Source organism: Gymnoscopelus braueri (assembly GCF_963280865.1).
Source record: "Gymnoscopelus braueri genome assembly, chromosome: 7".
Taxonomy (NCBI): domain Eukaryota; kingdom Metazoa; phylum Chordata; class Actinopteri; order Myctophiformes; family Myctophidae; genus Gymnoscopelus; species Gymnoscopelus braueri.
The window spans coordinates 3,560,387-3,587,945 of record NC_137608.1 but is presented as its reverse complement, the minus strand read 5'-3'; the positions used below and the strand labels follow the sequence as shown (position 1 = coordinate 3,587,945).

General features: G+C 40.9%; 2 protein-coding genes across 2 annotated transcripts in view; one reads left to right on the top strand and one right to left on the bottom strand.

The window, feature by feature from the left end:
* LOC308089392 (major facilitator superfamily domain-containing protein 6-A-like) overlaps nt 1-17,097 on the top strand; it is a 278,032-nt gene extending 260,935 nt beyond the window's left edge. Inside the window, exon 15 of the transcript XR_013933497.1 lies at nt 17,086-17,097. The gene's annotated coding sequence lies outside the window, so the exon portion shown is untranslated. The remainder of the gene's footprint in view (nt 1-17,085) is intronic.
* Nucleotides 12,745-19,011, bottom strand: LOC308088284 (extracellular calcium-sensing receptor-like; the record flags this gene model as incomplete). The annotated part of the gene is made up of 10 exons (XM_080432685.1): nt 12,745-13,658; nt 13,745-13,868; nt 14,086-14,190; nt 14,363-14,544; nt 15,164-15,272; nt 15,454-15,723; nt 16,320-16,406; nt 18,224-18,518; nt 18,657-18,787; nt 18,991-19,011. 10 exons carry the CDS (start codon nt 19,009-19,011, stop codon nt 12,745-12,747), a joined length of 2,238 nt encoding a protein of 745 aa, XP_080288811.1.
* Nucleotides 19,012-27,559: the final 8,548 nt, after the last annotated feature.

Below are 27,559 nucleotides of genomic sequence, written 5' to 3'. Positions count from 1 at the left end.
TTCTGCCTGCAATTAAATATGTTCTATGTCTTTCAAGCTTTAAACATACTAATGTATATACATTGTACATCATAATTTATTTGAAAAACAACCACATTACCAAAATCAATACATCAAATAGGTGATATTGAAACAGGGTTCAAGTAAGCAACTTACCAGGGGCACTTTGTACAAACCTAATACACTAGAGATTGCAATAGAATGTGAAGAGGAGCAACCACCCACAATTCCGAGCACTGGAGGAGAGCCAACACAGCTCTCATCCAGTTGAAACTGCTCCTCTCTCCCACTGATCAATGACAACGCTGCACGGAATCCAACTCCAAGCGTGTAACAGGTATCATAGAGAATATACCCCAGAGTCACATTGGGTAGAAGGCTGGGGTTTCTGTTGATCTCTGTAATGGCAAAAGCCATGGTCTGGGCAATTCTGAACCCATCAATATAGAACCTAACACACAAAATGCCACTGTAACCTTGCACATTTATCTTTATAGAAATATACAACATCAAATAATCCTTTGCGATTAATCAAAACAAGGTCTCTTGCTTTCTATTGTATTTGTGATACTCACCCATAACAAATGTGGTCCTGTTGCTCGGAAGTGAAAGACAGATCAGGGAAGACAGAGGAGAGGTGGATATCAATTACGGCACCCAGAACCAAGTCCCCAGCCTTGTACATTCTGTTGAGATTAAACGGTGCCTGTAAGCCACAAGAAGAGGAAGATGAGGAAGACAAAGCGGAAAAGGAAGAGAACAATATCAAGTATAAAAGCAGGTGTATGTCTAGAGAAGCCCTCATGACTGTCCTCCTCTGTCTAACCCTCCCCCTTCTCTAAATCCTTTGTCCAGTTGTTAAGTTTTATACGCAGTGCTGTGCCATCCCCTGTGCCACCTTATGGCATTACGTAATCTTTCACAGCACCCACCTGCAAGCACAAAATAAATCTCAGAAATTTTATTTTCTAGTTATTATTGTACGCACAAATAAATTGCAGTTTTGAAGGCTTAAAGATGCTAAAAAACACATTACATGTACAAACTTCGGAACGCACACATCATGTCCAGATTAACAAAATAATTATCTTGGAATCATGACCTAACCCCAAAAGGAAGTCAGCCATGTTTATGTTTTTGGGGCATTTCTGTGCATTTCATTTCATTCGTTTTTTGCACAGGTTGTACTAACAAACCCCATCCGAGGATAATCAGATCCACCTAAAATTACTCAGTGTATATAAAAGACCTCAGTCCTGATCAGCGCAATATGTAGGACTAGATCTGAAAGCCGCGTAGTGGCCTGAAAACTTAGTTAAATTAAAATTGCGTAGATGGTGGGTCGACCGTGGACGTCACAAACGTAACATCTGGACCACCGGCCTGCACCAAACTTGGCACAAACACTGTTCAGGGGACTGCTCTGATCCACATCAAACTTGGCACTGCCAAAGCACTGTTAAGGGGTCTGCGATGACAATAGTCACACCAGGGGCCACATTCTACAACCCAGCATACTGTGTCAAAGACCCAGAGGATCCATGTTGTACAACCCAGCTTAATGCTGCCAGGGGTCTCTGAGGGCCACACATTGTACAACCCAGCTTAATGCTGCCAGGGGTCTCTGAGGGCCACACATTGTACAATCCAGCTTAATGTTGCCAGAGGCCACATTGTACAACCCACCTTACTGCTGCAAGGGGACCCCTGGGGCCACGCGTTGTCAAGGCGCACCGTTGCTCCAATGCACACCAAATGTGGCACCAACCAGGGGTCTTGCATGAGAATGGTCGCACCAAAGAACCACAATTGCATACACATGGCATGCTACAGCAATGGTTAACAGCGTTGCTCTGATCAGCGCAATATAGGACTAGATTTGAAGGCTGCATGGTGGCCTGAAAATCTAGTTATTATAAAATGTACTTGTTACAGGTAATAGTAGTATACTAGTACTAGTCTGCTAATTTGCTGTGTAGACTTGCCTTGTGCGTGACACCTTGCTTGTATTGTAGGCCTACCTCTATTTATTAAAACTGTTGTGATTATATACCTGATTTGAAATATTTCTCTAATCTAATTTCCATTTTGTTTGTTTCAGCAAAAACAGTCATTGTCATCCCATGTCTCCCATAGAGCATTGATTCTCAACCTTTTTCAGGCCGTGACCACCCAAAATAATCATATTTGAACTGGGGACCCCCCACCCTTATAAGCACTTGGAATTGTAGGAGTTGAGGCATTCAATTTAGTTTGACTCGGTTCCACAGATAAATATTGTGAAAATAGCAAATCTACAAGCACACAACGCCTCGCTTGTGGACTGACTATTTTCTTATATTATTTGACTATTTGGCCAGTGTTTGACCAGTTTGTATATAGTATAGTTTGTTGGTTACTTTATGATTTTTTGGTTTAAAAAACGTCTTAAAAGTCCAAATTGTCACTTCACAGTCATCTGGGGACCCCCCAAAATCATGTAGGGACCTCCCTTCGGGGCCCGACCCACAAGTTGAGAACCTCTGCCCTAGAGGTACAGGTTGTTTGTGAGCTCCAGCACATGGAAAAGTACCAGTGAGTCTCTAAATACTTCACTCAACTAGAGAAACTATTAGGAAAATGAAAGGATTGAGGGCGGTCCTTCATATTGGGGTGGTGATATGACTGGTTTGTTGTTTCTAAAGCAGTGGACGTAGCTTTGTGTTCTCGCCAGTGTTCTTGCAACTACCTTGCATTCTATTCAGAAGTGTCCAGATGCGTCAGTAGGCAGACATAATCTCTGATTGTCAGGCAACAACAGACTACACCCAGGTGGGCACAAATTAAACATGAGCTGGGCAAGCAAAGGCAGGTGTGTGTTTACCACCACTGATGACATCTGGCCTAGGGGTGATGAAATAGTGACTCAACAGGTGTTTCGCCCAGGCAGACAGGGTTTATGAGGTTAGGTTTAAGCATACTTTCTGATTGGTTGATTGATTGATTGATTGATTGATTGATTGATTGATTGATTGATTGAAATTTTTATTAGGCAAAAGAATGTAAAACAACACAGTTACATTTATAATACTTTTGTCTAAAAGGTCCAACCAAAAAAGTCCTTGCGGACTTGTTTCCGTTGGGGTCCTTGAATTAATTTCATAGACATATATAGTAGCAACCAAACAGTTCAAATCAACATAAAATACAGAGAAAAAATACCACTATGTACAAAAAAAAGCAGCATGAAAAATAACGAGGTTAGGGTTAGAGTTAAGGTTAGGGTTAGGCATAGTGTTTGTGAGGTTACATTGTAGAATATTTAACAATCATTTAATCATTATTTAAAGCACATTAAAACATTAATTATACTCGAGTTTGTTCATCATAAATAATGTCATTTAAATTGTAGGAAATCATTTGTAAATTATTTATAAAGTGGTATAAATTGAGTTTTTTCGTGGTTATAGGACATCTCTTTAAACATGTATTAAATCATGTGTTAAATCTTTGTTCTAGCCCAAGGCATGAACAACAAACCATTTCTAAGCAATTATTACATATTTAAAAATTATCTGCAGATCATTAATTCCACATGATTAATTTTACTTGTCGGTAATTTGGGAAATGTGTTTTATTCATGTTTAACATATGCTTTGTAAAACATTCCTAAAATATCTATAAATCCTTAGTACATGTTATTATGTGCCCTATAGTAAAGTGAAGACAGTTCATCATTTACAACTGTCTGTTAATGTGTTTGTTCATGTTTAACATATGCTTTGTAAAAAAATCCTAAAATATCTATAAATCCTTCGTACATGTTATTATGTGCCCTATAGTAAAGTGAAGACAGTTCATCATTTACAACTGTCTGTTAATGTGTTTGTTCATGTTTAACATATGCTTTGTAAAAAATCCTAAAATATCTATAAATCCTTAGTACATGTTATTATGTGCCCTATAGTAAAGTGAAGACAGTTCATCATTTACAACTGTCTGTTAATGTGTTTGTTCATGTTTAACATATGCTTTGCAAAACGTTCCTAAAATATCTATAAATCCTTAGTACATGTTATTATGTGCCCTATAGTAAAGTGAAGACCGTTCATCATTTACAACTGTCTGTTAATGTGACTTTCTCCTTACCTGTTGCAAACTACCTGGCTTTCATTAATACAGACACCAAACAATTACTTGAATTATCTTTCATGTTTAATAAATGATTCGTAAGACATTCGTAAAGAGTATGTAGACCATTTGCAAACGTTATCATGTGCCTTGTTGTAAAGTGAAGATGCATTATTATGTCATGTTTAACAATGATTAGTAAAACATGTGACATCAAGAAGTGGCAGAAGTAACGTTATAGAGTATAAAAGTATAAAACAATTTATTAAGATATAAAATGTAACAACTCTTGGACACACACACTAACATTTATACAAAGAAATTCATCACAACAGAATCACAGAGTAGCAGCTTGGAGCGCAGTCACCACCTCCCAGTGCAAGTTAGCTTTAGCTGCTAAGCTAAACTGCTAAGCATGGAGGACATTACTAGCCTAAACAGCAAAACAAACATTGTGGAGCCAAACGGCCACCATCAAAATACCCCCTGGTCATAATGCTACTTCATGTCTGTAAGATTAGCCATTTTATATTACCTCGATCACCTGCAACAAGACAGTTAAAACACATAAAACATGAATTAGACATATTTCTGTCCAGTCTGCAACTGCATCACTGTTCACTTCCTCCCTAGTAGGCTACTGCAGGTGTAATGCAGGTAATCAGTGTGTTGCCAGATTTTGCACAAAAAAAACAAGCGGCCAGGTCTATGAAAACAAGCCCAAAAGAAGCAACTAGGCTCAGGCCCATGATAACGTCTGCAAATGGTTTACATACTCTTTACGAATGTCTTACGCATCATTTGCTAAACATGAAAAAAACTCCCTAAAAACTACATTTATACCACTATATGAATCATTTCCAAATGATTTCCTACACATTAAATTACATTATTTAATGATGAACAAAATTGAGTATAAATAATGTTTTAATGTGTTTTAAATAATGTTTAAATGATTCTTAAATGTTCTACAATATCATTATAAACCAATGTATATAAATGGTTTTCTTTATCTACAAATAGCTTGTATATATTATATAACATCAGTTACAAATGATTTAATAATACTTTACAGATGTATATAAATGGCTTATTCCTGAATAGTTCACTACTTACTAATACCTTATAAATGATTTGTAACTGTGGTTATAAAGGTTTTAGTAATAATTTACAAATGTCAACAAACAGGTTGTTAATTATTTGTTAATAGTCTACAAACTGCTTATAAACGTTTATAAATGCTTTACAACGGGTCATTATTGTAAAGTGCTACCTTTATGTGCGACGCTGCTCACCAAACACCAAACCTACTGTCTTAAATGAGGAAATGGAGAGGGGGCAGCACCACAACTACCCCTCTCTATCACGCTGATGTGACACATACACATTGGTTACAACACATATAGTCCAGGCATTTTAGGTCAAAATGGGGGTCAACCTCCCACTAATTGCAACAAAACCAAACTCAGCTGATTTTGTATCCTCAATATGTCCTGAATCACAGAAAAAAAGTCGCAAGGAATCGTATGAAGGGAAAGTTTTGAAAATGACCTGTAAGTATAACGCTTTTTGGTCCTTTCTGCTAGATTTGACTATGCTGTATTTGTTCCTTGTAGCAAAACAAGGATACAGAATATCAGTGACAAGAATTTATTATGATCACATAATCACACAACTGATCAAGTACTGATCAAACAACTCAATTAAATTATGCGCACACAATATCACACTACAGAATGTCAAAATGCTTAAATAGGTGATGTCACAATTTCCCATTGACGCCCATGTTAAAAAAGGATTTGAGCATGTTTTCTTGTCTAATTTCCACAAAAAAGGTTAAATACTGCCCACTATCAACCAGAAACTGTTGGATGTAGTACAGCGCTTGTAAAAAGAAAAAGAAAAAAAGCCTTAACCCTTCGAGTGCTATTGCTGCATTTTATGCATTGTTATGAACTAATGTTCATTTCATATACATTTTTATGTGAAGCACTTTAAGCTGCATTTTCTGTATGAAAGTGAAATAAAGTTATTAATATTATTAATATTATTATTATGAAGTGAATTAAAAATGTTTTCAGAACTTTGATTTTTTTTTTTTTGTATTACTAAATCCGAAAATAGTCTGGCACTGTCTGGCACTGTGAATTCCACCTGAGGTTTCGGAGGACAATCCCTGATCGAAATATGGTGAACTTCATCATGGAGATGCTGTCAAACCGCAGCTTCGCTCTACAGACCAGTAATGGCCAGCACAGCTGGCTCAGATGACTGAGGAATGGTATTCCGTAAGGGTGTGTTCTCTCCTCAATGCTGTAACATCTACATCTATGACCTACCAGATACAACATGGGGCGGCAGTGGCTCAGGGGTAGAGTGGCCGGGGTAGAGTGAACTGGAAACCGCAAGGTTCCCAGTTCGATCCCGGGCTGGGGGGCTCCCCCAGAGTTAGTGTCGAAGTGTCCTTGAGCAAGACGCTGAACCCCTAATTGCTCCCGATGAGCAGGTTGGTGCCTTGCATGGTTTCCTCCGCCATGTGTGGGTGAATGTAATGCACAATCTATGTAAAGTGCTTTGGATGAAAGCGCGGCTATACAAATGCACCATTTACCGTTTACCATTTACAACATGAAAAAAATATGGTTATGTGGACGACCTAGCCATCATGCTGAGATGACTAACATGGAAGCAAAGACCAACAGGATGGCCATAGCTGAATGGGTAGAGAGCCAGCCTCAGAAGCAGATGGTCTCAAGTTCGATTCCCGGCCCTGCCAAGTTGTTGATGTGTCCCGATGACAATACACTGAACACTTCTGAAACTTAATTTCTCCCACGGGATCAAATAAGTCTAATTATAATTGAAGGTGATGGAAGACGGTCTCAACCAAGACATTGGCACCATGGTAGCCTACCTCCGCAGGTGGCGTTTGTAGCTCAGCATTGGCAAGACAGTGTCGGCGGCATACCATCTTCGCAACAGAGAAGATGGTATCTTCACAACAAAATCACATGTGCAGTGCTTCACATAAGAATGTATATGAAATGAACATGAAAACCGAGTGCATACAAATGCATAACATACAGAAATGGTACTTGAAGGGTTAAGATTAGTTGTTTCTTCTTTTTTTTAAACAAGCACTGTAATGCATCCAACACCGTTTCTGGTTGATAGTGGACAGTATTGAACATTTTGTGTGGAAATTAGACAAGGAAACATGCTTAAATATGTTTTAACATGGGCGTCAATGGGAAATTGTGACATCAGCACATCACCTATTTAAGCATTTTTCAATATGTTCCACCACTGGGATTTCTTAGGACTTTTGATATGTTATAACTAACATATTTATGAAACAAAAAAAGTTGAAAGAGTTTCTGTTGCAATTTGTCCTATGTTAACCCCTTATTATCCATAGAATGCCTATACTTAATATGCCTGTTTAGAATGGGCCACTTAATTGCAGCTTTCTTAAGAACCGCTCATCCAAACAAGTTCAAACTTGATACTGCATTTCTCTGGGTCCTCAGCAACACACCTGCCAAATGTCGACTTCATACAGTGTTCGGTTTTCAAGATATATAATTGTATGTGTAATAACAGTGTGGATGGCGGCCATTTTGAAATTTCCCTACATGCAATTCCTTGCGACTTTTTTCCTCTCATTCAGGACATATTTAGGACACAAAATCAGTTGAGTTTGTTTTTGTTGCAATTAGTGGGAGGTCAAGTGCCAATATTACTGGACTAATAACACACACACACCTCATGACACATTAATTGTAGAAGAAGAAAGTCACAAAGTACTTCCTTTAATAAAACTCTCACATTTTAATGTGGTTTCCAGGCAGCAAGTATCCAAGGTTGGAAAAAAAAAAAAAAAAGCCAATGCGGAAATAATAAAAATGCTGCAGTTCACTATTTCCCCTCCTGCTGGTTGCAGAAGAATTTTCATTCCATTAATTAAGTCAACTAGAAGTTTGGGCCGCTTTGCTGCCCTCACATCTTGCGTGACTTAGTGTCCACCTTGGAGCACACATCCACGTTGCACCAGTGATCCAACTGATATGGCCATATATGGAGATCTCTATCTGTCATTTCTTGTCCGTTTTATGGGCATATATGGAGATCTCTGTATCTGGCAGTCCCTTTCATGGGAATGAATCGAGATCCTGGATGTAATTAGTACATGGCCATATATGGACATGGCCCCCTTTGTGGCCAAATATCGAGCCATGATATTTTTGATTCCATGATGAAACATTGAGGTTAGACAACACACTCCATAGTTGGACGTAGCTGCTTTGGGAATTCCTTAGTATATATGGTTATGGCTGAGTCATGGTGACATGAGTGTGATGGCGTGGTCCACCCGCCCGCCTGTCCTCCCTTAAGGCAATTTTAATATAAGATTAGTGTATTGTATTATTATTATGAGTAACTTTTATTTGAATAATAATTAGAAATAACAAATAAGAATGTAGAAGAATAAAAGGTGTAAGGTGTGATCAACTGTCATTTACATTTTCAAATTCTTCTTTCAGAAGATTAGTTAACATTCTTTGAAAAGTTACGATTTTTTCCCATTTCAAGTGGCTATGACTGCACTGCCTGCCAAAGTTTGCGGGCAACCCGGCCAGGCGGAGATTGGCGGAGATCTGCACTGAGGAGGAGCTCACCATTGTAGTTTACATGAATCAATTGTACACACTTCACGTCTAGGCTTCATTTCGCACACATCGCAGCCAGGCAACGCACTGTGTGTACAGTATGTGTGTGTGTGTGTGTGTGTGTGTGTGTGTGTGTGTGTGTACGGATCTGCGCGCAAACGCACATACATGTACATGTTGACATAATGACGACCTGTTTCTGTAGCTGTAGTGCGATGCAAGCGCATGATGTTGGTGTTCGGTTTCTCCGTGACATGATGATTACTTTGTATAAGAAAATAGTGCTTGTCCAGTCAACGTGCTGTTCGTAGCATGACTTCTGGTCAACACAACAGTGGAATGCTTGTGTCGCCGCAGCGCGAGTAAGCCTTGACGATACACACACACACACACACACACACACACACACACACACACACACACACACACACACACACACACACACACACACACACACACACACACACACACACACACACACACAGTAAGAGATGCGCGTGCGTGTGCGCACACACACACACACACACACACACACACACACACACGCACGTGGTCCCATGGCTGTTGTGTTTAGAGAACAACAGAGCGAGGTGAAACCTGAAGTTAATTGTGTCTGTGATGTTTTGTTCCATGTCCACCATATGTTCGCACATTAGACGATAAACTGCCATTGATTTGATCCGGCCGTGTTGTTGTTTCTCTGTTAGCTTGTAGAGCTGTTTTGCTAAATTGTTTTGCAAAATTGTGACGTATATTATGTGTACACAAAGATGATTTTAAACTCTCCCCTGTGACAACAGAGGAGGTTGTCACAGCAGAGGAGGTTACCACAGTCTGTGGTAATCTCTCAAGAACAGATTCTGCTCTGCGCTTGAATCTGTCGGTAGTGTGTTGACAACCCGTGCACATTGGCTACAAGTGGGCGTGCCATCAGATCAGGAAGCAAGCCACGCTTTACCCAATCAAATGTAGTGGGCGGGACTTATGTGTGCCGTTCGTTCCCCACTGGAAACAAACCGAAACTCATTTAACAATAGCGTCCTCAAAGCCGACAAAACCACAGAAAGTTAGTAACATTTTAAATTGCTCTTTCATCATAGTTCTTTGGGAGAAATGGTGTTAGTGTTCCGTGGAGAAATATTGTTAGTGGGAATGAAAAACTAGTCGCACCACCGGAAGTGAAAGGCTGAGTGAAGGCAGACCAAAACCCCTGTTTCCCTGAGCACGGGTCATCCGTTCAGCTCCGCCCAGAGCCAAATGAATAAGTAAAAAACAGCAGAGGGCGCTGTTTTTCCTTTTTATTTGGCGATGGGTTCCCAGATTGTGTCTGTGGCAACACTGGAACCTGGTAGAATCAGTGTTGCCAGGCCTGCCTATTATAAGCAATTTTGGGCTTATTTCACTCATAGAATCTGGCAATACGGCCACTCTCTGCTCGGTGAGAAAAAATAACAGATTTTCAAGCTCACAACGCGCCGCTCGCGCGATGCACTGTGAGCTTGTAGATCTGTTGTGTAAAAGTTTGACGTTGACGATTTTGACGTTGCAGCACATGCAGAAGTGATCTGCATAAGTATTGGGTAATAATTAGTTTAATTTTAACTGTACATCGTGCAAGTACAGTAACGGTATGGAAAGCAGCTATTGTTTAGCCAGAATATTGTGTGATTTTTGTGCAAAAGTGTGGAGTTGTATGGAGCATGCTTCTGCTGTTTTGCCCTAGCCACATTACGAACCTCTTACTGAGGTTCCACTGCGAGCTCTACCGGAATCGGTGGAACGGCCGCAAAGGGTCTTTTCGTATCCAAAAACGAATGGTAGTGTCCAAACTGTACAGATGTTTGAGGATGTTCCGGAACCCTAACTTTTTGGTCCAGCACGAAACAACCGCTTAAATTGCTTATTTAGTCAGCCTGTGGCCATGTTTCCCATTCAACGCGGAAAACCCCCCTATGTCAGGTGCCAGTACCCCCATTAATTATTATAATTAATTATGAAAAGGGTGCTTCTATCGGTTCTATCGAGTGAAGGCCCACCCCCGCTCCCCTTCCACCCAATAGCATTAGATTATTCGCAACAGGAAATCCAAGATGGTCATTTTGAATTTGCTTAACTACAGGCTTCAAAACGGGTCTGTAGATGCACTGGATAGCCTACTATAGTTGGAAGCAAGGCTATGAGGCAATGAGGACTCTAGCTGGAGCCCTCATTCATTGTCATTTCGACTATGCTTGCACATCACAATTCACTAACATCCTCTCTACAGAAACTATAGACCTCAAAACAAACGGATAGACTACTAGGCCTCTCCCCCAGGACTCACCTTCTTCCAGTACACTTTGCTAGTCTGGGTTGGCTCAAGGTAGAAGACAGAATGCTCACTGCATCTCTCAATGGGTCTAGATACTCAGAGGATCAGTGCCGAGATACCTGTCAAACTACTTCTCTAAAGTCAGTGATGCCCATGGGAATAACACCAGAAGGAGCTGATCTAACCTTGCTCTCCAAAAAAATCAGCTCAAACAAGGGGAAAACTACTACTACGTTGCCTCCAAAATGTGGACTGACCTACCAAAATACTTTAAGGGTCTCGACTCCCTACCCAAACTCAAAACTAACCTAAAAGAATGGCTGACCTTAAAATGAAATTGAGCATAGTTTAACTCTTTGAACACCTTGATAGTAGAATCCTCTGCCCCCCGCCTCTCCTATCTCTGTAAATATACCTTGTGATTCTACTGAATTTTATTCCAACATTTATTGTATTGTATTTGTATTGTTTTGTATTATATGTACAGTATTATGATGTATTATTGATGAATTAAGTACAATGGACCCCAATGGAAACAAGCTCCCTGGGGCTTTTTGTGTTATTGTTTTAACACCTTTGACTCTCCAACCTGTGCTGTTAACAAACTTGTTAATAAAGTATTCAATCAATCAATGGGAGGAGTGAGCGTCAAGGGAGCTTAGAGTTGGGTCAGCAGTTAAATGCTTTAAAGGTTCTATGACATTCATTTTCACTTTTTTTTTTTTTTAAATGTTTTTTGGGGGGTTTTATGACCTCAATTACACCCAAAAAATCTGAACTTTGAACATTCAGTGGATTTTCTGTGGTCTGGGGTTTTCTGAATAATTAGGCTGAAAAGTAATCTGAGCTTGGCCCTTCGGCAGTGAGGTCACAGCCGATTAATCCCGCCCACTGTCCTCCTCGCCCCTCCCCTTCCCTATCCTTTCATTTGGGGGGGGTGGCGGAGCAGAGGCGATGATTGACAGGCAAAATCCCTCACCAGCGACACCCGCAGGCAAAGATTTATTTTTTCATTGCAGTTGAAAAGGCTTTAGAAATGTGAGAGAAAAACACCTGCCATGGATCAATGGAGTGGAATTTTTTGTTAAAACTTTCTATGCACGTTTGAAGGACCATGACAGAGACTTTTAATGTGTGGTAAAACTGAACGTCATGAAACCTTTAAAGAAATCTACAAGAATGGCTGTCACATGCCAACACCACATTAGTTGATAGTGTTATGAAACCTTACAGAGAATACTGTTTTCAAGTCTTTTGACCATGAAAATATCACAAAAAAAGCAGCTTTAACCCATTGAAACGCCTATAAAGACCTTCAAAATGAATGCTGTTAGAAAATAATAGCTAATGGGTATACATTTGCCAATGTACATTATTTGCCTCTCACAGACCCGCAGAGAATCAAGAGATGCACATTTTCCTTTTTGTCTATATAGGTCTAAAATCGCCATACTTCTTTATGGTAGGGTAATCAACTTTTCACCAACTTTATTTATGATGGATAATAGATGTTTGCATCTCTGACTCGATTTGGTTTAATATGGTAAAATTAAAAGTATTACTAACTATCACAAATCAAATATCATAATGTATATCAATATAAACCTATTGTTATAAAATACACATACAATGTATATGATTGAATTTCTGCTTCTACATCTTGGTGGCATCTCGACCCATGATAGACTTCTTGGTGTTCCTCTCAGGTTTCAAAAGTATTATATAACACTTTGGTCCAAACAGCACCACCAAAAGGCCAAAACTAGAAGCTAAAATAGCAAATACCTCCACTACATCTGCATATTTGCCTGGAGAGCTGATATATGCTGGGATGAAGGCTATCCACACGGCACAGAAGATCAACATGCTGAAAGTGATTAACTTGGCTTCATTGAAGTTGTCTGGTAGATTCCTTGCCATGAATGCTAGGACGAAGCTGAGGAGTGCCAGTAAACCAATGTAACCTAGTAACACTGAAAAACCAACTGTTGATCCCACATCACACTCATAGACTATCTTATCGCTGTTGTATTGTTTGTTTTTACGAGGAGTTGGTGAGGCAGACACAAGCCAGGCTATGCAGATTGTTGCCTGGATGGAAGTAAGAGCCAGAACTGTTCCTCTCTGCTGCATAGCACCGAAAAACTTCATAATGTCTGCACCCCCAGGCTTGGAGGCCTTGAACACAGCCAACACCACCATAGTCTTTACCAGGATACACGAGACACACAGCACAAAGCTGATCCCAAATACTGCATGCCTCAGCTGACAAGTCCAGAGCCTGGGACGGCCAATGAACAGAAGTGAGCACAAGAAACACAGTTTGAGTGACAGCAAAAGTTGGAAGCTGAGTTCTGAGTTGTTGGCGCGTACCATGGGCGTGTCTCGATGATAGATGAAGATTCCCATGACATTGGCACACGTAAGTGTGCCTAGCAATGAGATGGTTGTCAAGGAGATACCCAGGGCCTCACGGAAGGAGAGGAACTCCACGCTCTTAGGGACACAGTGGTCACGCTGGGGACTGGACCAGAAGTCCTCTGGACAACTGGTGCATTCCGTAGAGTCTAACAAAGAGGGTAAGGTTAAAGGGACATACAAGTACAGTATCAGCTTAAAGATAATCTACTGTACATGTATCATGTAAACCTACCAGTCTCATTGCTGATCTCTCCCTCTGAACAAGCAATACAGTCAAAGCAGCAGACAGGTTCCCCTTTCCTTCTGGCCACACGGGTTCCAGGGGAACAGCTCTCACTACACACTGACCGAAGCGGCTACAGAGGAAGGTAACAATGATCAATTTCAGTCCAAACTAAATTACATGCACATATGAGCTCAACATAAATTATTATAGAAAGCCAAAGTGACCTTTTTGGTTTCAAAGTTCCAGAAGATTCCTTCTTCATCAAGAATGAGCTCTTCACCTGCGGAGGGTGACTTTTTGTACAAACCTACATACTGAACTTTTATGCTTCCATCAGGGAGCCACACCCAGTTCATTATATCACAGATTGGTACGGCATCACCATTCTCATCAAATGATACTTGATCACCAAATGATGTGTTGAAGTTGATCTTTTCCAGGTAATACACAAGCTAGAGATGGAGATGAACAAAATTATGAAGAGCAACAAATATATTTTGACCCAACCTCAGGGCATTGGGGAATCTCCCATGCTTTGTACCAATATCATCATCATTTACATAATCATTATTATTCAAAAATAAATCCAAATGGAAATTCTAGTAAACTGTCTTAATATCACACCTGCCATGGCTGTATTGTCTGCAAACTCGCACAGCTGTGCCCAATGAAAGGCCCTCTTCCTGGCACACATTGCAACATGTCATGGAGGGCATGGGCCACAGCATACACATTCTTATACACATTATACTCTGGCCTGAGGTTAGACACATCCAACAGGGTTGTTTCTGCTGTTCCCAGGTCCTCTTGTCCAGTACAAACCCTTCCACCAGCATGAACCCACTCTGACGGAAGGGGTGCAAATTTACACCGAAATGTGTGCTCCCAAAACTGCCTCACCTTAAGAAACAAAATAAATACATAACAGACATGTATAACACCTTGTGAATATCTAAACATCAGATTGAAAATGCAGCTTAAATACTAAATCTTGTGGACAGCCGAATGCATCAGCGGATGTGTTCTTCCCTTTGACTAAGACTCATACAGTATGATGAATGCTGTATAAGCAAAGCTCGCAGAATCATCAAAGATCGCAGTCACCCCAGCAACAGATTGTTTCAGAAGATGCCACATGGAAAGTGACATGGCCACCGGCAGTAGATTGATAAAGAGCTTCTTCCCCAGGATAATCAGACACTTGAACCAACTAGCCAAAGTAAAGCTTGAGAAACGCTAATGACCTCGCCCCCAAGCCCTGAAACTCTTATGTACCTGTACACAAGATGTAACAATAAAGATGGTTGAAATTAAACAAATGACACACTATAATATTTGCATGGTTGTTCTCAAAGTCATTTTCAGGATGTGTTTTCAACAAGAAGTCTTTGAGGCCTGGTATCTCTCCACGACGAACTGCAATACCCAGGGTGCCTCTCAGGTAGGGCATGTAGCGAGGAGTCTGGAGCTTTGGCTGTTCTACGAAGGCCACATCAGCTATCCACTGCAAACCTATCACCTTCTGCTTCACCACCTGTTGATTGTGATCAAATGCAAAATACAACAACAACAACAACCATGCACCAACACCGTCACCACCACCACCATCATCATCATCATCATCATCATCATAATAATAATGATAATACAGTCTTCTGTAAACTATCAAATAATAGGTTAATTTAATTATAGGTTAATTAGATTGTAACCCGAACCTCGTCCATGAGTTTAATCAAAGGGATCCCATACGCAACTACAGCGACCACGCGAGCTGTGGACGTCCTCATCACAGTGACAATCCTCTGGAGTTCAGCCGGGTCACTGTCCCAGGGCAGAGCCTCCAAATATGCCAGGCAACCCCAACCGGACTGGGCCAGCTCAGACCGGAAGATTTGGGCTGCATCGTTGCCATAGGCGTCATCAATAAACAAGAATCCAACCCAGGTCCACTCGAACCGTCTCATAATCTGGAGCATAGATCGCACCTGAATGGATATAGAATGGATGGATAAGTGCTTAACCCATTAAAACCAAGAAAGCATCTGTGTCATTTTAGATTTTAGCGTTAGTTATTCAAAGATAGCCGATATACAAGCTCACAGTGCGTCACTTCATGCCGCGCTATGAGCTTGTAGATCTGCTATTTTGGAAAAATCGTGAAAATGTGTGCAAATCTTTGAATATATATACATTTTAAAAGCAATCATTTTTAACACAAATTTGCTTCTGGGGGTCGCTGGAACAAAATATTTTGAGATGGGGTGTCCGAGGCCAAATACATATTATTTTGGGTGTCCTTGACATGAAAAAGTTTCAGCACCATTGATATAGAAGCATATGTTTTTCAGAAAACTGTTAGGATTTAGAAGGCATTTTTAGAACCGGCCTCAAGTCGTAATAGGTTAAACTGGATTATTCACATAGTGGTAAATCATTGACCAACTGATTTCCCCTGCGATCAATAAAAGTTAGGCTCCAGTAGTAATGCAGATAAGCAAAATGAGAGGTGTGATATGCGACCGGCAATATCAATTACACTCATAGAGGAAGTGTGTGGAACATGTACTACTTAGAAGTTCACCTGGATGGTATTACTTATGACTGTTCTGAAGAAAGAAGGGTACTGATTCCGGTCGCTCAGGCAGGAGCACATGGCATAGGAACTTATCTGAAAAAAAGATACAAAACATCCCAGTAACACTGTATATTAAGGTTGAATGGATAATGCATTATAAGCATATTTATAATGCATTATAATGTGCTTATAAGGCATTATAACACTTGTTCTAAATGTTTTATAATCATGTGACAACTTATAAGCTCATTGGAACAGTCTGTAATTTTTTTGTATTTGTTATTAGTTGTTCTGCATAATTTATAAACATTTATAACGAGTGTTATGAAGTCTTATAAGTGCGTTATAAATGTGATTATAATGCATTATAGACCCCACCTTTAAGTAGTTTAAGTGTTACCTGGTAGTTGTGCTGTTCTGCCGAGCTTATAATGCATTATGACCAGCATTTAAAATACTTAATTAAAAAGTGGTTATGCATGAAAAATTATAAATGTTATAAGCGGATTATAATGTCTTATAATAGCACTTGTAATGCATTATAGGCACAACCTTAATATACAGTTTTACTAATATCTCTTATGAAATATACAACTTCTTGTTATTCTACAAATTTCCCCTGCAAGCAAAGCATGTGAGTGGAGTGAGGAATGACGAGGCTGTTCTCATGCACCACTCAACCTGTCACTCTAATAAAACAACCAAAAAAAACAGGGAGTGGCAAAGAAAAGTTACCACTTAAGCCTTATTTAAAGCTTATTTTAAAAAATAGCTTAAATACCGATCTACAAGCTCACAAAGTGTCACCTGTAGATCTGCTATTTTCACTATTAACAAATAAACAAATACATACAAATAAAATATTAAATGTTCGCCGATTATGACATGCCAAGTTGGTTGAAAGTATGTATGGTTGCAGAAAAGAAAACACGTGTGTCACATGTCACATGTACAGTACATGGACAGGTGTTGACTGAGATGCATTGAGATGATTATCTAAAATCTAATTTATAAACAAACAAATAAATAAATGAATACATAATTGTACTTTTGCTCTCTCTCTCTCTCTCTCTCTCTCTCTCTCTCTCTAATGTTAAAATGTTATAATACATAATAACATTCTGAATATAAAGACATTATATGTGACCACGAGACCAGGCGGACTCAGGGCCTTAGAATTCCTACTTTCCAGTGTTAATTTCGTCGACTAAAACTATGACGAAAAATATTCGTCGACTAAAACTATGACGAAAAATATTCGTCGACTACTTTTTTCACTGACAAAAACAAAATAAAAACTAAGCTATGATGACTAAAACTATGACTAAATGTACTGACAATTTCGTCAACAAATCCAGTCCTTTTATGCCTTGTTATGTGCAGGTGTCACTCTCCGAAAAGAATCAGGCATTTCAACGCCAACACGGCCGGCCAAAATACATTATAGTCGACTAAATCAACTGTAGATTTAGTCAACTAAAATCTTATGGTATCTAGTCAACTAAAACTAGACTATAACTAAAACATTTCAGATGACTAAAATATCACTAAAACTAAATGGAATTTCATTCAAAAGAATATGACTAAAACTACATAGAAATGTTGAAATGAACATTGCTACTCTCAGGTCTAGGTTTGGGCTCGTCTGAGGACGACTTAGAGAGAGAAGTCCAGGGTGAATCAAACCTGGAACACAGATGCAATGCACTCTGACCTTAAGAAAACCTACATTAAAAATCTGCCTTCTCCGCTCACATGTCCTGCCTGCAAGTAAATATGTTCTATGTCTTTCAAGTTTTAAACATACAAATGAATATACATTGTACATCATAATATGAAAAATAACCAAATTACCCAAATCAATACATCAAATAGGTGATATTGAAACAGGGTTCAAGTAAGCAACTTACCAAGGGCACTTTGTACAAACCTAATACACTAGAGATTGCAATAGAATGTGAAGAGGAACAACCGCCCATAATTCCGAGCACTGGAGGAGAGCCAACACAGCTCTCATCCAGTTGAAACTGCTCCTCTCTCCCACTGATCAATGACAACGCCGCACGGTATCCAACTCCAAGCGTGTAACAGGTATCATAGAGAATATACCCCAGAGTCACATTGGGTAGCAGGCTGGGGTTTCTGTTGATCTCTGTAATGGCAAAAGCCATGGTCTGGGCTCTTCTGAACCCGTCAATGTAGAAACTAACACACAAAATGCCACTGTAACCTTGCACATTTATGTTTATAGAATTATACAACATCAACTCATAATTTCCTATTAATCCTATACATCAAAACAAGGTCTCTGTTCTCTTGCTTTCTATTGTATGTGATACTCACCCATAACAAATGTGGTCCTGTTGCTCGGAAGTGAAAGACAGATCAGGGAAGACAGAGGAGAGGTGGATATCAATCACGGCACCCAGAACCAAGTCCCCAGCCTTGTACATTCTGTTGAGATTAAACCGTGCCTGTAAGCCACAAGAAGAGGAAGATGAGGAAGATAAAGCGGAAAAGGAAGAGAACAATATCAAGTTTAAAAGCAGGTGTATGTCTAGAGAAGCCCTCATGACTGTCCTCCTCTGTCAAACGCATTCCCCCCCACCTTCTCTGCATTGTCCAGTTGTTTTATACACAGTGCTGTGCCATCCCCTGTGCCACCTTATGGCATTACGTAATCTTTCACAGCACCCATCCGGGCAGAGGCAGAAGTAGAGGCAAGGCTTAACATACACTACATTAACAATACTTTCATATGAAAGTAATGTTGTGTGTCCTGCAATGTGCCAATGACGCTATTTCACCATATCGGCAATGATTTCATGCATTTCATGACACTGTAGGTCATGAAATGCATTATGGAAAATCATTTATATAAATATAAATAAATGAAGCTGCAAGCAAGCAGTATCTCTGAAATGTTCTTTTCTAGTTATTATTAAAAGATACAAAAATAAATCACAGTTTTGAGGGCCTAATGATGCTAAAAAAAAAACTACAACAAAAATGGCTCAAAATACCCCCCACAACATTTAAAATATGAAAACCCACATTACGATTTCACATACACACGTACAAACTTCAGAACGTACATGTATCATAATAAATAATAATAACGTCTCCAATAATAATTATTGTGCATTTTATGACTAAAGCATGAAACTTTCAGCATATCATCTACATTACCCCAAGGTTTAATTTTAGATGTGGAACCACTTTCTGACCTTGAGGGGTCATTCACTTCAGCATTGCATTTTTCCACTTTTCCTCTTAATATTCTCCATTTCAATAATGTTTGTTAAAATGGCAGTTTTGTTCTAATAAAGACATTCACTTGCATGATTACTATAGTAGACTAGCATAGAGCATGTTGACTGAAAAAAGTTCATGAGAGAGTTCAAGAGTGACATTGTGATGTATGGACAGGTGAGTATTTTAATCATGATCAAAGACTATTGTCAGCTGTTGATGATTAATTTAATGTTGATGATGTTGAATTGAAATGGAATGCAATACAGCTAGCTAATAGCTAGCAAGTTAGCCATTTTGTAAAGACTTAAGTTAGCAAATCCACCTCCAACCTCTTCACCATAATTCCTCCAAACACATTAATGAAGTCCACAAGATGTTAATGACTTTTCTCACTAAATATGTACAGAAATAAATAATACCAATATACAGTTACAACTACAATATGGTATGTTCATGTGCACTACAGGATTCTTGTGTCAGCTAGCTACTGGCAAGGAAGCCTACTAAACTCTTCAGCACGTTGATACTTCAACACTGTGTCTGCATCATGTCAAAACGCCATATTCTGATCAATCCAGCTCAGCTTTCTATATCTAAGCATTCTAAGCTTACTGGCTAACTGGAAACTCTATGCTCTCTGCCAAGTAGAAACAAGGGAAGCTTTGCAATGCCCTGCCCGCTCAAGCAAGCCACCAATAGGCAGTGGTTATGCGTCATTGGCCTTGAATTTCAAGAAATTGGACAGATACCCGCTGAGTATCGGATGATGGGAATGGCATAGAAGCCACACTCTCAACCATTTTTGGGCGGTGTAGCCGCCCCTATAAGTGGGGTTGGGACACCTCATTAGTACACATTTGCTGTACTGTGATTGGCTCATTAGTACACCCCTAGCTGTACTGTGATTGGCTGACTCTATTGGCTGACTCTATTCAGCACTGTGATTGGCTAGCGAGACACATGATGACATTAATAACCTATAAATAGGACTATGCACTTTCAAAAAAACATATATTTTTTTAAGTGAGCTTCCATCACTGTGATGACCACTGTGATGACCACACCGCCCACTTCACACTGGATGTGATTTTTGGGCGGTGATTTTTGGGCGGTGTAGCCGCCCCTATAAGTGGGGTTGGGACACCTCATTAGTACACATTTGCTGTACTGTGATTGGCTCATTAGTACACCCCTAGCTGTACTGTGATTGGCTGACTCTATTGGCTGACTCTATTCAGCACTGTGATTGGCTAGCGAGACACATGATGACATTAATAACCTATAAATAGGACTATGCACCTCAAAAAAAACATTTTTGGGCGGTGTAGCCGCCCCTATAAGTGGGGTTGGGACACCTCATTAGCTGTACTGTGATTGGCTCATTAGTACACCCCTAGCTGTACTGTGATTGGCTGACTCTATTCAGCACTGTGATTGGCTAGCGAGACACATGATGACATTAATAACCTATAAATAGGATTATGCACTTCCAAAAATGGAAGCTTCCATCACTATGATGACCACTGTGATGACCACACCCCCCACTTCACACTGGGTGTGATTTTTGGGCGGTGAAACCGCCCCTATATGTGAGGTTTGGACATCGACACCCATTGCCCCCCCCCAACCCTGCGCTGTGATTGGCCAGCAGTGTACCCCCCTAACCCTGCACCGTGATTGGCCAATCACAGTCTATTCAGGACTGTGATTGGCTAGTGAAACATGACACATGTGCATAGCCCTATAAATAGGACTATGCACTTAAAAAAAACACATTTATGTTTTTTTTTAAGTTAGGGGTGTACAATAGTTGGTCCATATTACTTTTCTTTAAGTGAACGTCCATCACTGTGATGACCACTGTGACCACACCGCCCACTTCACACTGGGTGTGATTTTTTTTTTATTTAGCTTCCATCACTGTGATGACCACTGTGATGACCACACCGTCCACTTCACACTGGGTGTGATTTGTTATATATATATATATTTTGCCAATATATGGCAAGTATATGCAGAATATATGCCATATTCAGGTTCATATATGTGCACATAATGCAGATATATAGGAAATATCTCTCTCTGCTGTCCGGCAGGAACCAGCTAACTCCAAAATGTTCATTTTTCAGGAAATGAAAAAAACAAATTGAAAAAAACAAAAATGGAGTTAGGAGGTTTTGTTCATCATTGATAAGAACAGCTGAATGGACCTCCAAGCTCACAATGAGGTTGGAGGTCAAAAGGGGGTGGAGCCTGGAGTCAAAACCAGCTAACTCCACCCCCCTTTGCTGGAGTTAGCTGGTTTAGCAGAAAGTTTGAGGATCCAATGGAGTTAGCTGCTTTTGTCAGAAGCACTTTTTAATACTTTTCATTGGTTCAATATTTTTTTTACCAACACACAGACGTAAAGGGTGTTCAATAGCACTGATTTATGGGGAACAAATGCAAAAGCGGAAAAATGGAGTTAGCTGGTTCCTGCCGGACAGCAACGATATGTCTCTTCTATGTCCAATTTCGTATACACATATATGATAAACATATATGTTGCATATATAAAAACATATGTTCATATATTTTCTTTGTCCCCCCAGGTGGCAGAGGCAAAAATCGCCCATGGGCACAAGTCCTGTCGAGTAAGATTCAGTCAAACCAAACTGCAAAGATGGCAGAAGTCGGTGGAACAGTCTGATGTACCCAAGGTTCACACACAGTCTGCTCACAGTGTGTGCAACAAGCCAGCTGACTCTGAAGTGCCACATGAGGTATCAACAAAACAGTAAGATTTCAATGTTAGAAAAGCTGCTTTGGAAACAGAAGACACTGAGTTTCTAGTGAAACTTGCATCTGGGGACATGATAGCCCTCGAGGCCAAATATAATTAAAACTGCCTCTGGATGCTCTATATAACAAAGCAAGACAGGCTGGAGCAAAGGATGGGCATGAGGAAGAGGCCCAGCTACATGGTATTGCTTTCGCAGAGTTATTAGCCTTTATGGAGGAAAGAAGAGGTGATGACTGTGCCGCAGTATTCAAACTGGCAGACCTGGGTGACCTGTACCAAGTCCGGCTTAAACAGTTAGGTGCCACAGCAGAGAATCGGGTTCACACAACCAGGCTGAAGAACAGGCTTCTATCTGAGTTACCTGATTTAACGGCATGTACACAAGGTAGGGACACACTTCTGACGTTTCAGGAGATCGGAGATGCTCTCAAGAAGGCCTGTGACCACGACAGTGATGCCATGCATTTTGAGAGCAGCACAAGTAGTACAGAGAGAGATTATTTCCAAAAAGTTCAACTTTGAAGGCTCATTCCATCCTAACGAGGAAAGGGGTATGTACCTTTTTTGGCCTGGGTGAAAATGGCTCCAATCTCACGTCTGTTGGTTTTCAACAGTTTTCAAACATACACGGGCAGAAAAGCCATCAGTGTCCGGGAAACTCCACTTTAACTGTATGTGGCACTGAAAGTCCATGCAGTCACACACAATAGAAGGCTAATTGACACTCTTCAGTCTGGGTATGTGTGTGCCATATGACTGCCTATTGCAGGTGTCAGCTGACATTGCCAATGAAGTCTGCCAACACTTGAAGCTGGAAGATGATGTGTACCTGCCAAAATGTGCAATGGTCTCTTCACAACAGCTGTGGTGGACAGTATTGACCACAATCCAAGTTCTGGAACAGCAAAGGACTCCTTTCATAGCACTGGGATCTCCTTGATACAGCACCCTACACATTAATGTGCAGGCTCTGACTGTGGTGTGCTTGTCATGAACCAGTCTAATCCAGTCCAGTGACTAGGTCAATCATGCCTCTGCCACAAGCATACACCAATGTGCCACCAGTTGCTCGAATGACAAAGCAAATCATAGCCCCTCCAGTAAAAGGCCCTTAGACAGAAACAAACCGACGTGGGTGTCATGGTCCACCTACCAATCAGATATCCAGCAGACAGTAATCCCCTCTGCAGCCATCAATGCGCTGTTGCCTTTATTTATGGACAACGCACACTCTGCTACCATGATAAAACATTCAATGGACGTTGGAGCAGCAGTTCATCACCTGAACCCTGGCCAGATTCCTGTGCTTGCTGCAGACCAACCTCTCTATGCCTTAGCCAAGGAGATCCAGTGGACCTGGCCAGACAGCCACGGAGAGGACCACTTTGTGATCATGTTCGGTGGGCTTCACATCGAAATGGCTGTCTTGAAGGTAGGACCCATTATTTCAGTTTACCGCTACGATAATCTGTCATTGTCAGATGAAGATATGTAGTGCATGCACTATCTTAGAAATACCATACATTAAAGAGAAAGGTCTGTAAGTTTGTAATATGAACTAAATTCCATCCGTGTATTCTTGCAGCTCCTTGGGGACTGGCTTGAAGACAGTGGATGGACAAATTATCTGGTACAGGCTGAGATTGTGACCCCTATCATTGCAGAATCTTTCATCCATGCCAGGCACATTACCAAGACCTGCCATGCCCACCAGGTTACCGCTGCTAGCCTGTACAATCTACTTCACCAGGCCTAAAATCAGCACTGCACACCCGAAGCAGTCCCCCGAACATTTGAAGAATGGTGCATAAAGCAAGTCAGTGAAAGTGTGCCGGAGGGCAATGTCAGCTTTATTTGGAAACCCTCACACAGCTACTACCCTGGATGTTTGCTCTGGACCACACTCACTACTCCAGGTGGCTCTCATGTTCATGACATGATGGTCCTCTCTGATAAAAATTCAGCCAGGAGGAGTTCCGTGCCGGAAAGCTTGTTTTGCATAAAACAAGTCACAATGTCTCCGCTATTGCAATTGACCACTGCCATGAACAGAACAATGCACTCCTCAAAGGCTCTGGAGGAGCAGTTTGCTAACAGAGAATCCTGGGGCACTGCATCGCTGGATGGTGGCAGGTTCAGAAATGGCAAGAATGACTACAGATTTTGAGAATAAAAGCTGGCCAAAATCGTCACCATGAGCAGCAGCCAGCAGTGCAAGAAGCCTTCCTGAAGCATGTTAGGTCCCTCACAGCAGTGATCGAGGAGATGAGGAACCCATTTCTTGGAGAGAGTCAGGATCTCCTGGTGCTTGACTCCAAAGACATCATGAGTTCATTAGTTGCAGAGACAGTAAGGAAAGTAGAGTCCCTTGATGCACAACAGTACCTTTGTGGAAGAACGCCTGGAGCAGCGAACGAAGCCAGTCACAGATACCCTGCCCAAGAACAAATTGCCTCTCTTCAGCCACCCATCAGTGAAAACACAGTCATAGGGCGATTTCACAGAGGGGTCGCCAAATAATTTGAAGCGGTCGCCAGATGCTTCGAACCGTTCCTGAATACGATTGCCCTCCCCCCGCCGGCCAGCGTTCACATTAGTAATGTTGTTTCGTATCCGAGTACCCTTCAACTGTAATGGTACTTAGGTGCCTAAAGGGAGCGCTGTGGACTATGGGTCCACAGCGCGGAGTCATGTGACAGAAGAGTCACAGTTTAGAGCGAATAATAAAGATTGACTATGTTCCTGGCATTTTCTTGAGTTATAATAATAACAGAGAAACCAAAGCAGTGCGCGCAGACTTTGAAACTTCGCTGCGCAGTGAACGTAACGTCGAACAATTGTCGCATGACAGTGACATCACTGACTCATCCTTGGTATCTTATAAGCAGCTTTGAGCGTATGCCGTCGAGTGTATGGTGTCGCATAACAGTGACGTCACCCACAAATTCTTGGTATCTTTATCCTATTCTTCAACTAGTGGTCGCCACATAACTGTGTTTTTGACCCTCACAGTACTATCAGGATTATTCTTTCAGGTCAACATTCAAGTAGAACTATCAGAAGGTATACTGTAACCCAGGTAAAATAATGCGTCACTCACATGATATAATGATATGAATAGTAGCCCACTTCCTTGTTTTAGTGTGGTGAATGATCACTCACATTGCAGTGTACCGTACCCGAGTACACATGAATAGTACTCTAATTAACCTCTTCCAGGCTTACAGGGGCCATTCCAAATGGATCACCACTCCATTTCCGGGAACGATACACAGTGATCACACTAATCACAACATCTGGAAAGTGGACCCGGGTCCAGACCTTAGATATAGTACAGAACTGGTAAAAACACTAAAGTGAATAAACAATCCTAGAATAATTATAAGCTCCAAGAACAAAAAAGAAAAAAACTGTCCAGTTAGCGACTGCAAGCATTTAAGCTAGCTAGCTAACCATAGTGTATCAGTTTGCAAGCAACTCTCTTTGCTTGTACAGTAGGTTACATATTAGCATCTCTAGGACCAGCAACGTTCGCAAAATTTGCTTTGTCACAGGGCAGTGACTGCTGTTGTGGTGAAAAATTGTACTGTTACGTTATCCATGTATGCTACTACATTGTGAGCACAATGCTTGTTCGGCTCCCATGGTACTTGAAAAAAAAAAGAAACAGACATCTGAAACAGATTCAACAAACGTTCAACGTGACTGTAGTCTCGCGTAGCCAGACAACTATTCCACAATCTCTGAATGCTATATAGAGTCTGGAACTACCGAGAACAGAAACTGCCATGTGTTCGTCATTTCCGTTAATGAAAATATATATTTTTATATCTTTACATTTTATTGTAGAATTTAAATTTTTGATAAGCAGCAAGCTATATTATGCTTTGATTATTTTCATTTGTATTCAGACAAATTTGCACGACTGTAAAGAGAAACGGAAGCGGGGAGGAGGCGTCACATCCGCTTTATCCTCTGATCATTTTCAGAACTTGTGCTCCAGACTGTATGACGGAAGCATTTGAAAACTGTGGGAGGCAACAGTCTGACTCGCGAGACTAATATGACTGTGACGTAGCCGCATAATTTGTCGACGCATCCAATTGCAATCGCCATGGGCGGTGCGGAAGACGGCACCGGTGAGAGAAAGGCCAACTCACATGACCGTGTATAAGAGATGTAACTTGCTTTTTACAGGATCGGGTCACAGATGGGACTTATCATGACCTGACGAAGATGTATTTGACATAGAAAAGTTGTCACTCTGTTTGCCTGCACCCTGTGAATAAAAAGGCTTTAATTGTCGAGTTTGCTCCAGTGCCTTCCTTCTACATATAGAGCGTCGCAGTTCCCGCCCACTTCCTGTTTTTTTTGGTGCCGGAAGAAAAAACTCAATGCATTTTTCCATTGACATTTCCAAAAATATTTATATCTATTAATTTAAGCCTCGAATCAAGCCATCATGACATGACATGAATCATGACCATAAAACGTTTGATTCTGTGATATTTTTTTTTTGAAAACGGCAAAACAAAGGGTATTTATTAAATATAGTGTGACAGGGTGGAAAACGGGACATTATTATTATTTTTTGTTATTTATGTTTCATCATCTTAACACCCTTTTAACCTTTATTGTGATGACTGCACTGTATTATTTATGAATGAACATGTTTTCCCCCCGGTCCCCGAGCCACTTGGTATGCCCCAAATTGACAATGACAGCAAACAGCTGTGAGATTGACTGACGCTTGGGCGCGGTCCCCACGGCCCAATCCCACAGCAGGTCACGTCATCGACAGCCAACCACGACGGAGAAGGGCACGGTGTCTCTGTGCAATGAGAATAAACCGCTCAGTTCAAAAAGGAAGAGGAGCGAGAAGGACAGAGAGCAGGAGAGTGTGTGTGAAAGGACCGGTGCGACACAGAAAGTCCCAGAGCGTAGCCGAGGTAAAGGGTGTGAGAGACGGGAGAGTGCGTGCTGCCAGCCACCGAAAGCAACGAGCAAACATTTGGCAGACGGCTCCATTATAGAAAGACCCGAGAAAGACTGTGTGTGCAGAGGGGAAGGAGAGGACGAAAGCAGCGACGACCAGACCATACAAAGAGTGAAGCAGGACCTGGAGAGGAGCGGACGAAAGAGAGGCTAAAGTGTTGCGACGCGCAACTCCATCAATAGGCAGCGAAAGCTGCCTTCGGAGTAAGTTTCT